Raw genomic sequence first — 14,435 nt, forward strand, 5'->3', positions numbered from 1 at the left:
TCCGCCCCACGCCTCCTCCTCACCCCTGAAGGGCTGGCTGTAAGCAAGAGCTCAGGCGTCATGGCCCGTGCTCCCCCACGAGACCCTCCCTGGGTCACCAGAGGCCTAACAGAGTGCTCGAGAGGTGCCCTGCTCTCAGCACGGAGCCTCTGCAGCACCCGTCTCCTGCAGGCTCCATTCTGAGCACCACACAGCCGCGGTGACTGAAGCTCCTCGGGTGAAGCCGCAGGCTCGGTGACTTGTCCACAGCCACACTGCCGGGGCAGCGGAGCCAGGCACCCGTGCGTCTCTCCCGGCAACTGGTCTGCGTGTCTGGGCCTTAGGTGACCAGGCACGGGCTCCCCGGGGCCTCATCCCACCGGAAGTGCAGAGCACACACTCATGACAGGGTGTGGGCGTTGCCCTTTGGGGACACTCATCAGTGACTCATACCCAAGGATTTACTGGGAGCTGGCCACATGGGCGCCTTCTGCCTGGCACATATAAAAGGCTAGGCTCCCAGAGGAAAGTAGGTATTCGGTGCTGAACCAGCTTCCAACCACATGGCATGCACTCAGAGCTCAGGCCTGGGCAGCTGCTCCTTTGGGTTAGGGTGGAAGAGCCCTGACAGTACCCGTTCTTGGGGCCTCCCAGCCGTCTTGCACACAGGCCTTCTGAGGAAGCAGCTTGAAGGCCTTCGTGGGAGCTCTTTTCCGGATGCCTGCCAAGTGGACATGAAAATGTAAATGCCAGCAGATAGAAGCATTAGTGGCAGACAGCAAATGAGTTATCTGTCAGCCATAGTTTCTACTTCTCATGCACTGTGCTGAGAGGGTCAGAGATAAAGCCCCTGCCCTCAGGGAGCTTCGAGGCAGGCTGGGTTGCTGTAAAAACAGGATATGCAGGTTAATTAGGTCATAGTGAGTCCCGAGAGGGAAATAGTGTGATTGGGTGGAAATGTGTGTGCTAGGAGCGCAGACTCTAGCTGGAAGCCTGTGTCTGAACCCTAACTCTGCACTTACCAGCTGTGTGCTAAGCAGACTGCTTACCCTCTGTGCTTTGGCTTCCTTGCCTGCAAAATGGGAAAGCTAATAGTACCTACCCTATAAGGTTCTTGTGAGAAGGTGAGTTGACACAGGTGAAACACTTCACCTGTGAGTTAGTGAGTTAATGAATGTTTACTTATGCAAGGCACAGTGCCATATACCTGTAATCCCAGCTACTGGGGAGGCTGAGACAGGACAATAGCAAGTTCCAGGCTAGCCTGGGCAACTTTGTAAGATCCTGTCGCAAAAAAGGAAAAAAAGGGATAGGATGTGGCTCAGTGGTAGAGCAGTTGCCTAGTATGTGGAAGGTCATGGACTCAATCCCCAATACTACCAAAGAAAAGTACTTTTCTTGGACTGTTGTCTACCATTAAGCACTTTCTATGTATCAAACAGTATGATGATTTATTTAATTCCTGCAACCACCCTATTAATACCTGTTCATATCCCACCTTATAAATGAGGGAAGGAGCTCAGCAAATTGGGTTAGCCAGCATCGCAGCTAAACTAGGTTTGAACCTGAAAGTCATGGAAGCAGAGTCCCGAGCAGTGGGTTTGTGTTGGCTGTTGAAAGAGAGCTGTCTGGGCAGGTGGGTTGGAGGGGAGGAGGCGCACAGGGTGTCCTAGCACAGTGCAGCTGGGGGGCGGGGGAGCGAAGAGGGGGTCCCTGGGCTGCAGCCTAGCAGGGAGAGAGCCAGATGCCTGCCACGTGCTCCTAGGGGAGACCAAACAGGTGCCCCAAGCAAAGTAGGAAGAGGCTTTTGCTGCTGCCACCTCAGTTCTTGGCCTGGCAGAGGTCTGGACTGAAATACAAATTGGGATCGGTCAGATGGACATTACTCTCATTTAGACAGTGAGGTGCAGCAGCACCTCCTGCCTGACAGCTGCCCCATCCTGGTTACCCTGAGCACAGGACCCTGCGGGAAGTAATGGAGCCTCCACAGAGCTGCGGGACCTCTCCTTGTGCTTGCCTTGCTTCAGGCAGAGGCATCCGCCTAAAGCTGTGTGTGTCACACCCTTGCTTCCTCCATCTTACAGGGCTGAACACTGCCAGCCTTCAAGGCCAGGCGTGGGACCTCTGTCTGCCCGTCCCCACCCTGTCCGCGGTACCAGGCCCTCCTGTGACTGTTCTACGTGGCCTCGCCCTTTGTGGCTCTTGTGCTGACTTCCCACCCAGAGTGCTTTCATGTGAGCACACTTGGTTCTCTGCTTCCCACACCCTCATCCTGCTCACCTGACGAACAAATCCCTAGGCATCCCTCCGCCCCCACTGAGATTGCTTCTCTGTGAAGTCCCTCTCTATTTTCTTAGCGGTTCCCTGCCCGATGTTCAGAATCAGGCGCAGCCCATTCTCTCACAGCTGCGGCCGATGTGCTTGACATCCACTACGGAAGCCCATTGTGTAGCACAGCGCCTGTCCCCAAGAGAGCAGGTGGCGGACTTTGCACATTGTTAAGTTGGACTGGTGAGTTAGTTCTTTATTTGTATATTATTTTGTTTTGGTTGCCAGTGGTTTTTGTTAAAAAGTCATTCTTGGCCTGGTGTGGTGGCGCACGCCCGTAATCCCAGTGTTCACAGGTAAAGGCAGGAGGATTGCAAGAGTTCCAGGCTAGCCTGAACTACATAACAAGACCCTGGCTCAAAACATAAATAGGTAAATAATAAAAAGTCATTCTTACAAAACTGATTTGAGAAATCCACTTGCTCGTGTCTGTGTTGTTACTATCATGCTTGTTTTGGTATTGGAGAAAGAAGAAATACTTGTCAGTTAAGGAGCAGCTCGGCTGTTTAGTCTTGTTCAAATGTATTTTTATTCATTCGTGTTTGCAGTATATAATTGCATACATCATGGGGAGTTGTTTCATGGACATGACACATCTAAATTCTTTTTACTTCCCCTTCCTTGCCTTACTTTTGACAATATAGGAAGAAAAATATTTCACGCCAGGATTTCTTTTGGTAGAACAGTGATACCGTATCATAACCTATCATATTAAGGGGCCCTTATTCCAAACAGGGTGAAGATATTTTGCTCATTGAGCCAGAGATAGTCTCAGCTGACCTTTCTGTGTTTTTCCTACCCGACTATGTCTTCCTAAAATGACAGTGCTGATATTAGAAGTCACTGTTTCTCCCTCCTCTAGGCTTTTTACTTTCTGACCTGACAGTGGCATCTGTTGCAAGTTGCTGAGCTGTATGGAGAGATGCTGATAACTGTTCATCTCTTTGCTTTTTCTACTGCAGTGAGACTGTGAGTCCTTTGAAGGCAGGAACTGCTCTGTGTTTAATCTCTCTGGTTCCAGTACCTTTATCTGAGCCTACCATGAAGGAGGTGTTCAATTAATACTCCTGGCTCAGGGGCCGGGGATTTAGCTCAGTGGTTTCGCTGCCTGTTGCGCAAAGCGCGAGGACCCAAGTTCAATCCCCGGTACCAAAAAAAAAAAAAAAAAAAAAAAAAATACTCCTGGCTCATAGGGTCTGCATAGTGAACACATGCACATTGGCACAAGTAGCCCCGTCATCCCCAAAAGGTTGAAATGTATCCTCATCCTGACCATCTAAAAGTAGTAGGATTTTGGTTATGATTTAACTTGAAATAGCCATTACCTGCCCCCCTAGCTATATAACCCCCCAAATCTGAATCAGAAACATGACGATTTCTTATCAAAATTTTGCTGCATTTCACTTTCTCTCTTTTTTAAAACACTAGCCCTCTCCTCACATATAGTACCACCATACTTTCTGGGCTCTTGAGGAGTATACTCATATCCTGCCACATGTGATTCAGCTTGCATTGTAAGACCAGGGCAGACAGGCTGCTTTTTACCTCTATATCCACAGCTCTAAGCCAGGTTCCTGCACACAGCAAGAGCTCAATAAATTTCACCAATAATTGGGGTGATGGTGGTCATGATAATGATAAGGGACCTTATGCGTTGCCTGGAAAAGGAATCTGCAAACAGTGGCTTGTGGGCCAAAGGTAGACCTTGGCCTACTTTTGTACAGCCCTCAGCTAAGCATAGCTTTTATATTTTTAAACATTTGTAAAATAAAGAAGAATATGAGGCAGAGACTGTATGTGACCTATACAGTCTAGAGATACCATCTGGCCCATATAGGAAAAGCGATTTCGCCCTGGCTCAGGTCCCTGGGGTGAAGGACCTTTTTGTTGTTGCAGTGTTTTGCAGCCTGTCATGGGCTGATATGTTTTCTGCTGCACATGACACATCCACAGATTGTGCCGCAGGTAACAGGATCCTCTGATTAAGGCACAGGCCGAGGGCTCTCCATGCTTACTCTGCTTCCTTAGCTCCATCTCATAGCAGACCAGTAACAGCTTGTAGTCTGGTGCTGGTCTTCAGGCCACACTTGGAGGAACACTGGCTCCGAAAATGCCTGAGTATAGCCAGCAAATAGCTGTTGAGTGAGTGCTGAGGGTGGTGCAGATGGGGGACGGTGCAGCACTGAGCCTGAGAGGATACCTTAGCCACAAAGGTGCTTTGGAAATTGCAGTGCTATGCGGTGACTTCTCAGAGTTATTGTTCTACCCAGAGCCTTTGTTGGGGGCATGAAGGAAATATAAGAGCAATACTTAAATCTGGTATGATAGTCACCTTCTCTAATACTTGTATGGTGCATATTTGAGGTTTGCAAAGACCATCTCCCACATATTTTCTTGTTTCCAAGTTGAAAAATCTCTTTCCCTCTTTTCTGTCTCTTTCGGTTCTTTTTACATTTTAAATAGAATTCCGAGGTCTTCCAAGTAAGGGGCCTAGAAACAGATGTTGGCCAGGTGGAATCTGCCGAGGAGCTTTGAATGCTCAGAGAAATCAATTTAAATAAGTCATGGGGCATAAACTGATCTTTCTGGTGACTTTAAAAATTCTTTTTTCAAATTGCCTTCAATTAGTTAATTTGTAATTTCCCTAAGGATTTTAGTAGGCAGCCTGTGTATAATTAGAATCTGTTTTTATCACTAAAGGAAAAAAAGAAAGCACTTCACTGTGTCTCAGTCTGCTGCAGTGCAGTCTTTTATTCTTCTTAAATTGAAAACGGGTACACTGGCCACAAAAGATGACAGACATTAAAGGAGCCATTTATTCAAAAGTCAATTAAGCTCTTCTCCCTCCTGAATAATGCAGTGCTGAAGCTGTGAGATGGGGGGGGGGGCGGTTAAAGGGGTGTCTGCAGTGGAGGGGAGCCTGGGCTCTGGGTGCAGGTGTCAGAGCCGAGCAGGGAGGGTAGGGCTGGTCACCGTGGGTGCATCCGTGCAGGAAGAGTGGTGGTAGAGATGAGGGGTGGTTATGTTTAGGGGTTGATCGAATAGGAAACACAAAGGTATTAGAGGCCAGGTTTCTCACTGTAGTAGTGAAGGAGGAAAAGTCATGAACTCTTTGATCTTGGATTGGAACAAAAGATACCAGTGTAAATTTATCAATTTCCAGAGGTCAGTAAATAGGGTTGTGAGTGTGCATGTGTGTGTGTATGTGTGCATGAAAATGCACACATATTTTCTAGCTCCGTTCACTGGGAAGGCCTGGAAGCAGTGACACCCCACTAGCAATAAGCATGCTTACCTCCCAGACCTTGGTTCCTAAATACCAATTTCAGCTTCAAGATGCCAAGCTTCTTGGCAAAATGGCTGGTTCTTAGGCAGGGGCAGGGAAGGCATGAAATGAGCCTGGAGCATTTCTTTGTATCAGAAAGCAAGGAAGGGCTCAGGGAATGCTAGGGATGCATCTAAAGGACACTGCAGCCAGTTTGAAGGGCTTTCTGCCAGCCAAACTGGAGACAAATAGAGGAGGAAAAAAGCTTGAAGCAGATTATGAACCGTGGAATGAAATACGGCCTCCTGAGTCCTTCTGGATGGGAATAACTACATGAATAAATTAAAAGCTTGAAATCATTTCAATACCAAAGCCCCCCCATACTTATTAGTTACACGTGGGAAAAGTGTAACTTTACAGCAGGGGAGCTTGGTAGCCCCTCCTTGATCAGGTGGGCTGGGAGATCACCCCCAGCCTGACGGCTGCGACGAGGAGAGCAATGTCTGTCACTTCGGTGATGTCTGCCAGTGTCGCATGACCTTACTGCACCCCGAGCGAACTCCAGTGCAGAGCTGTCTCGCAGAATAACTGGCCCGTTATTGTGTACCAAGGTCAGGCGACACAGGGGAGACTGAAGAACTGTTCCAAGCAAAGGGGCCTGGAGAGAAATAGCAAGCAGTGTGTGATTCCAGACTGGGTCCTTTTGTTTCGAAGGATATTATTGAGGTAATTGGCCAAAACAGAATGGGGTCTAAAGAAAAGGTGAAAATCATGTATTGATGCATGTTATAACTTGTGTGTAGAGGCCCCCCAAAGCCTCATGTGGTCATAGGTGGGGCTTTTCAGAGGTGGCTGGATCCAGAGTGTGTGATTAATTCATGGTGCAATGCTAGGATTAAGAGTGTGAGATTACTAAATCAGCCCACTGATTGGCTTGGCACCGCCCTAATCCTGGTAGCCTCGATAGAGTATAAAAGGGGCAGAAAGAAGCTGCTAAGGTCCCTTGCTTGCTTTGCTACCTTCTGCTCACCATGAACTATTTCTCCTCTGTGATGCCCGTCTGCCATCCGCTCTGCCTTAGAGCCAGCTGACTATGGACTGAAACCTCTACAAACTGTGAGCCACATAAGCCTTTCCTCCCTTAACTTTGGGTGTTGGGTATTTTGTCTCAGCAGCAAGAAAAGTAACAAGACAGTGCACATTTCCTGATTTCTATGGTTGTACTCTTGTTTATATTAAAAAATGCTCTTATTTTTAAGAAAGATAGTAAATACTCAGAGGTAAAGGCATCTGCTTGCTCTGATGGTCAGGACAAAGGAATTTTTGTAGTATACTTCAGACTTCTCTATGTGTGATTGTTTAACAAAAAAATAAACTTTCCAAAAGCCACAAAACAGCATTTCACACTTACTACAATGGCTGGATTTTAAGTGATAGATTGGGGGTAATAGAGCAACTGGAACTCTCATACATGGCTCGTTGGAATATAATTCTGTGTTAGAAATAGCCGGGTAATTCTCCACCATGAAATGACCATCCTGTGACCCACCAGTCTCCATGGTGCCCCATGCTGCCCTTGGGACTAGTAGTATCACTACTCTTTCATCATCTTGGCTAAGTCACATCTATCCTGTGCAGCCCCAAATAATTTCTAAACTCGGAATGGTAGTAGTAAGAACTTGTAAAGCCCTTACACATTACATGGTATTTTTTTTTATATCCACTATGCTGTTTAGTCTTGGCAACAACTTTAAGTGGTAGATGTGTTTGGAAGGACATTGGAAGCCAGTTTCTCACTATCACAGAAGTAAAAGAAAGAGAGCTAGAATGAGCCCTTGGTGGGTGTTGGAGTGGAAGATTCTGAAAATCACGTTGCCGATGAGGGGACTGCGGCTGAGAGCTTAGACCATGAGCCAGGAGACAAGCTCCTGTGAGCCGGCTGCATGCCAAGCACTTTCTCATGGCCAGCTCCTTGCACCTTTGCAGGAACCCTCCGAGAAAGGTGAGTCTTCTCCATTCACAGATAGAGAAAAAGAGAATTGCAGTATGTTCAAGTTCACAAAGCAAATTAGTGTCTGGCTAGAATCAAGCCATGTTGTCTCCAAACTCCATTTCACAGCATATCTTTGTCAAGATAGACAGATAGCACAGGACTCAAGGACCCGGGGCTTGTGCAATTGCTGGAGTGAGCTGTGGCCCAGGCAGTCTGGAAAGGCAGCAGGTTATCTGCTGAGCAACCCAGCTGAGGAGAAGGCAGCCCCCAGACAGCCTGGGACTGCCGCCCTTATCCCTCCCCACCCTGTCTGGAAAGATTGCTCACCTCCTTCCTCTGCATCGCTCCAGCCTAGAGCTTGGCAGCATTGAGCCTGCACCTGGGGCACCCTGCGAGTCCCTTGTGCAGACTGCGCCCATGTACCGCCCCCTTCTCGGGATGCCTCGGATTATCTGTGGGTTGTTTGAGCACTTCTCTCCTCTGCTGGTCTGCATCTTGTTGGTGAAAGAAAGGTACTATATATTGCTCTAGGACCACACAGGAAACTTCTCTATGAACCACTCTGCCTTTTCTCAGTCCTCATGATAGCAGCAGCAGCAGCAGCAGTACAATAGTAACAGTAATAGCTAATGTTTAGATCTTATGTGCTGTCAGTTGTGCCAAGTAAGTGAGAAAGATATTTTATAGCCACATTTTATAGATGGGAAAACAAGCTAAGAAAGGTTAGGCCATTTTTCATTTAGTAATGGGAAAGAAATCTGAAAATTCTAGCAGCTGCATGTCTTATTTCAAGCTAGTTTGAAAATTGACTCATATGTTACGTTGCTCAGTTATTAAATCCCAAAACAATATTTGAGGTAAAATATTAAACGATAAATATTAAATTTTATAATCATTTTTCACTTAATGTCAAAAATAGAGTAAATGCTCAGTTTATTTTTAAATAGGTTTCTTTTTGTATTATGTTTTTACTTGGCATTTCTTTTGCTTAAATTATTTTGGACTTACCCATGTGGTTGTGTTTATCAGCAATTTGTTACTGAACAGTATTGTGTTGCATAAATATACGACAGTCGACACATCCATTCTTGTTTGGTCATTTGGATTGTTTCCATTTTTGGCTATTATCATAAGTCTGCTGTGAACCTTCTTTTACATATCTTTTAGTTTCTCATAGGTAAAAGTGGGGTTGCCCTGTCATAGTGGACGTGTTTCCCGGACCTAATGAGAAATTGCCCTTGGGCTGGAGATTTAGCTCAGTGGCGCTGTGCCTGCCTCGAAAGTGCAAGATCCTGATTTCGATCCCCAGTACCAAAAAAAAAAAATTGCCCTAAGTTGTCCACAATAGCGACACTATTTTACACATCTTCCAGCACTGTTTGAAAGTTCCAGATCCTCCACATCCTCGCTGATATTTGGTGTTGACCAGTGTTTAAAGCTATTTCAATGAGTGTGTATTGCTGTCTCACTGCAGTTTCAGTTTGCATTCCTCCACCAATGCACGATGTTCCTCACCTTTTTGCATGTGTGTTTATTGACTTTTCAGGTCTTTATGTATTTCTTTTTGAATTGCTTATGTTTTTGTTGTTTTATGGAGGCATTCTTATATTCTGCATATCCTTTGTCAAGTATGTGCTGTACTTATTTTTTCCCATTCTGCGGTGTTCCTCTTCGTTGTTCAAAAGGTGTCTTTTGATGAGCAGAAACATTTAGTTTTGAGAAAGTCTAATTTTATAAATTTGTACGTTGTGTGCCCCGAGGTCACTAAGATACTCTTTGATGCTTCTGGAATCTTTATGATTCTGGGTGGTATATTTATACTATCATGTATCTTACTAGATTAATTTTTTGATGGAGAGAGATGAGGTTGAAGTTCATGTTATTCCATACAGATACCCTCTCATTCTAACTATGTTGATAAAAAAGGCTTTCCTTTCCTTATTGAGTTGTCATAGCATGGACTCCGGACCTGGGTCCCCTGTGGTCCTTTCTCAGCCCTGCCATATGCTTTGTGACCCACACAGGTCTCTGAACTTCCACAGAACTCAGTTTCCTCCTTTCTGGAAAGGTCGTTAATACTAATCCTGTACCTACCTTAGAGGGATGATTTGGGATTAAATACACATAGCCATGTGGAATACTTAGAAAGATGGCCAATAATGTAAGTCCTCAGTGAATGTTAGCTGGCATTAGCAAATCATCCTCATGCGTATTTACATTGTTCTCTCATTTATATTCTCTCTGCCTGACAACATGAAATTTAGCATAGATCTTTTTAGCACTCTGCCTATAATTTTGATAGTGTTACATACAATCTGGTAAAGTTACTAAAAGGCCTATTGTTTCATAACCAAAATTTTTTCTCTCTCAATGGCTATTTGCTGGTATTTACAAGGCATTCATTCAGCATAAACTTCTTGAACACTGTGTTACTTTCCTGGTACTATGACAAAATCCCTGAGATAACCAACTTGTTAAAAAAGAAGGAAAGATTTATTTTTGGCTCACAGTTTCATAGGTTCCAGTCCATGGTCTCTGGGCCCTGTGGCAATGACATGGGACATAATGGTGGCACTGTGTGGCGGAGGAGGCCTGTTTGCCTCATGGCAGCTGGAAAACAAAGAGAAATAGGAAGGGGCAGGGCTTCAACGTCCCTGTCAAGCACCCACTACCCCAGTGACCTGGCTTCCTCCCCCAGGCCCCACCTCCTACAGGATCCAGCTCCCTGGAGAGCCACAGGCAGGGGACCAAGCCTTTAACACAGGGCCTTGGGGAACCCTGATCTGAACCACAGCAAATATCAGTGCCAGGCACTGTTCTAGGCCTGTGACTGAGCAGTGTGCACAGCTTCTGAATGCAAAGGCCTGCTCTGCATTGCACGCACGCGTGGAGCCAGGCAGACACATGTGAATAACAAGGGGCACATGCCGCTCACTTCAGTGGAGGGTCACGCACAGAGCATTGGAAGGGCTCCTCCTTACACAGGAAGTCAGAAAAGGCCCCTCTGCATGTGCCCTGTGGGTGGAAGAGTCTGTGGGCGGAGCCGGGGAGGGCCAAGCACTGACATCCATCTAGTTGCTGTTAAAGCCTTGTCTTTCCTCCTAAGACAGGACTTGGAACAGACGTGAGTGTGCACATATCCAGCCGCACCTTCGCATTGGTGTAAAGCCAGTGGGTCAGTGCACATCTAGCTCCCCGAGTTGATGATGGTGGGGCAGGTGGCATGTTGGGAGTGGCGTCATCTATGGGCACACTCCGCACCTGCTGCTTCAGTGTCCCCAGTGCTGGTCACCATGTTGTGCTGGGAGTGCAGAGGGGCTTGTGCAGCCCCCACCCCAGAGAGGCAGTGCCCGTCCTCTCAAAACTGCCCCCAGAGGTGGGGCCCCGAGGGAGCCACTCTACTCCTTAGTAGAAGGAGAGAGTAAAAATGCAGGTGTCACACATGCCTCTTTGGTTGTCAGAAAGAAATCTTGTTTGGAAGTGAATTAGATGACTGAAGTATCTTATTTTTAGATCTAGGCTGGAACCAGAACCAAGTGCAAAGGCAAGAGAATCTGCATCTTCTGAGGAAGTTTCAGAGACCCCTTCCGAGGACTCAGAAGAGAAGCCTGCCTCCAAGGCATATCCAGGTAGGAATTCAGATGACAAGGTCCCCTCACACTTGTCCCTCACAGCCGCTCGGCAGGAATACCACACAAACAAGAGGAGCCTGGTCAGGCGCTCCCGCAGGCCAGGATGCAAGTGTGGGTACATGTGCTTCCTGTCCCCACGCACACTGGTGGCCCAGGATTGAGCGCAGCTGACACCTAGCACATGCAGAAGAAATGGAGGGTCTCCTTAAGTCTGAAAACAAGACCTGCTTGGATGTCTTTGATCTGCATCCAGCCCCCTCCTTACCAGCAGGGAACACGTGTCCCATACCACACAGCAGAGGGGTGGCGGTGCAGGGTCTGTGTGTGTGACCCCAGGGTGGGGCGCAGAAGCCCAAGTCTTCTCCATATTCCTCCTCTGGCCTCCCTCACTCTCCCTCGCCCCTGACCTCAGACATGAGGCCCTGGGCTGACCAACACCTTGCTCATGTCACCCCTTTCTCAGCAGTGCCCTCTGAAGGGCCCAGAGAGGCTGGATAAGTTGTCCAGGTAAAAACTCCTGAGTGGCGGCCCAGGGCTCCTGCAGGATCTGTTGGGCTCTGGAGCCTGCGTTACACAAGCTGCTTGCCTGTCCTCTAGGCTCCCTGCACCTTACAAGCAAGAGCATTCAGTGTGGTCCTGGCTTCTGAGCCAGGAGTGCTGGAGGCCCTTCCTGTGGTTAGGACTCTTCCTGGGCACTGGCAAGGACCCGAGCAGACGTTCACTTACAGCACCCTCTCGTGGTCGGGGCACGGCCTGGGTGTGTAAAGCCTGGCTCCTCCAGGGTCCTTTGGGGAATGTGTTACTGTGGAAGTTTTATATGTGAGGAAGTGGATCTGCAGAGTTCAGCTCGAGAAGGGCAGCATGGGGTTTCCTCATGGGTGGTGAAGAGATGCCCTGATCCCTTGGGCAGCAGCTCTGCGTGCCACCCTGGCATCACCCACAAAGTCTTGGCACTGCTTCTCAAAAGCCAACACATAGGGGCATCGCAGCCAAATTCACTCAGGCCGCTCGCTCCCTTCAGTCAGCTGTCATTTATCCGAGGAGAGCTTCAAGGCTGATGGGAGTGGGCACCTAGCACGGACTCGTGGGCCAGCCGAGAGCAGAGCTCACGTGCAGACTGTCAGCCAGTGCGCAGTCCCGGCCCCTGTGCCTAGCTGCTCCCTTCTCCGGGTCGTGTATTTGCCCTGGCCCTTGTGCCAGCTGAAATGATTACTTTGTGTTCACGGACATTTTGCCAAGTTTATCCACACCACAGTTGACAGACTTTTTAAACCTGGGCTCTATGGGTGGCGTCCTTTTGGTGCAGGACCAGGTGGCGCGGGTGGTGGCAGATGGCCTCTTGCCTGCACGCTCCCATCTTGTCCACCGGCAGAGCCCCTCTGTGCCCTCCACTGACCTGCACACGTCTGCTGTTGAGCCTAGAAAGTTCTGGACACAGGGAGCTGCGTTCATGGGCAGATGCCCAGCCAGGCAGCGCGGAGCCTGGCATGGGATGTGGTCACTGAGGAGCACCCAGGTGGCAGTCAGAGGAGCACCCAGGTGGCAGTGGAGCACGTGGGGACGGGCGGTGGCCTTGCACGCCAGGCCACGCGTCTGCACCTGACCGCTGGCACAGGGCACCCTGAGCACTATGCTTCATGCCGGCTCCCAGAGCAGCAGGGTGAGGCAGCTTCCGGTGGCCTCAGAGTTGAACAAGTGCAGAGCACATGGGTTCTGTTAAAAAAACTTTCCCATCCCAGCTTGGAGCTAATCTATGCTCGGCTCAGGTAGGAGCAAGGTTTATATGTTTCTAATTTTGGTGTTCTTATCCCCAAAAAAGGAAGAACAGTCAAAGCTTGAAATGGGTGCTATGAGGAAGACAGGAAGGAGCTAGAGAGCACTTATGGGCAGGGAGTGGATGAAAAGTACCAGTGTTCCTACCCGAAGAGTGTTGGCTCAGAAAAATGCCAGCTAGCCTGAGGGATAAAGCTGCTTTCCTTTCTCAGTACATTTTGCTACAGTGACTGTTCTGGAAAAAAACAGCTTTTTTAAAACCTGTACTGAGTTACAGGTGATATATGGAGGTTTTTGTGAAGGGAGGTTTCCAGTAATAGCATGCATTTCATGCATGGTTGGCCTGACCTGCCTTCTCTAACCTGCTGCTATCATGGTGGTCTCTTCCCTTTCAAAAGACCCTGGACTTCTGCCCATCTCATGGAGCCAAGGTTAACTATAGAAAGTTTACTGAGGTCAAGAAGAAAGGAAAAACAAGGCAGGTTTGCCTGTGAGTCCTTGGCAAGCTGCTGACAAGCCCAGGGTGCTGGCGCAGCACAGACAGTCACCTCTGCAGACCCCTTCCAAGCTGTCTTGCCGAGGAGCGGTCCCTCCTGCCCACTGCTCTGTTCCTCCCAGCTGTGCCCTGCTCAGGCCTCTCCAGAAGGATGCTTCGAGGCAGCCGTCCTCCCTGGGAGCCTGTGGTATTGTTGTGCTTCCTGTATTCATCAGGTCTTGATCACAGGGTTCACTGGATGAGGCTTTTCAGGCCCCATCCCCCATCCGGCATCTCCATGGCCAGGTGCCCAGCCCACAGAAGTCCTGTGATGAGAACACAGTGCCTTTATGCTCATGTACAGTTGGAGCAGTGCAGCTGCAGTGATCAAAGCATAGGGTATCCTTACAATGGAATAGTATACAGCAGCCTAAAAAAACAAGGTCAAGCCATGTGGACTGACCTGAAATGTCTCCAAGGGGTGTTGATAAATCATAAAAAGCGAGTTTTAGAACAATATGTTACCATTGGTATCTTTGGAAATATAAGCCACTTGTCCCATAAAATGATGTGTTCTGGGTTGAGGGGTGGACAGGGAATAGCTTGTCTATGTATTTGTGAATGCACTACATACAGTCTGTGAGGCTACACTAATTAAAACAGTGACTCCTGAGAGAGAAATTAGGTTGGAGAAAGGTATATCATTTCTTGTATTGTGTGTCTCTGTGTGTGAGGGCATGCGTGTGCATGTGTGTGTATGTGTTATTTTTTAACAATGAAAGTGTCCATATATTTTGCAGTCTTTAGAAGTAATGGAAGGGTCCAAGTGTGAATATGTTTTCAAGTACTGTGCAGACTGGATCTGAAGAATATCTGTTTAGTTGGCTGTCACTGCTGAATTCAGTGCAGTATTAAAACTCCCCCCTACACACATGCACACGAACACGCACACACACACAGGCCTAACCATTCTGTGAGAATCATCTTGGC

At 48.0% G+C, this 14,435-nt stretch overlaps 1 protein-coding gene across 8 annotated transcripts in view; it reads left to right on the plus strand.

Moving 5' to 3' along the window:
• Stx18 (syntaxin 18) overlaps positions 1-14,435 on the plus strand; it is a 105,803-nt gene that overhangs the window by 80,008 nt on the left and 11,360 nt on the right. For all 8 annotated transcript variants that reach the window (XM_004847302.4, XM_013073046.3, XM_021260303.2 and 5 more), the window contains one exon: positions 11,079-11,194. In XM_004847302.4, coding sequence (XP_004847359.1) covers positions 11,079-11,194 — 116 coding nt within the window. The remainder of the gene's footprint in view (positions 1-11,078; positions 11,195-14,435) is intronic.

The sequence above is a fragment of the Heterocephalus glaber genome, unplaced genomic scaffold (genome assembly GCF_053883595.1).
Source record: "Heterocephalus glaber isolate CG9 unplaced genomic scaffold, H.glaber_assembly_v1.0 deba00001509, whole genome shotgun sequence".
Taxonomy (NCBI): domain Eukaryota; kingdom Metazoa; phylum Chordata; class Mammalia; order Rodentia; family Bathyergidae; genus Heterocephalus; species Heterocephalus glaber.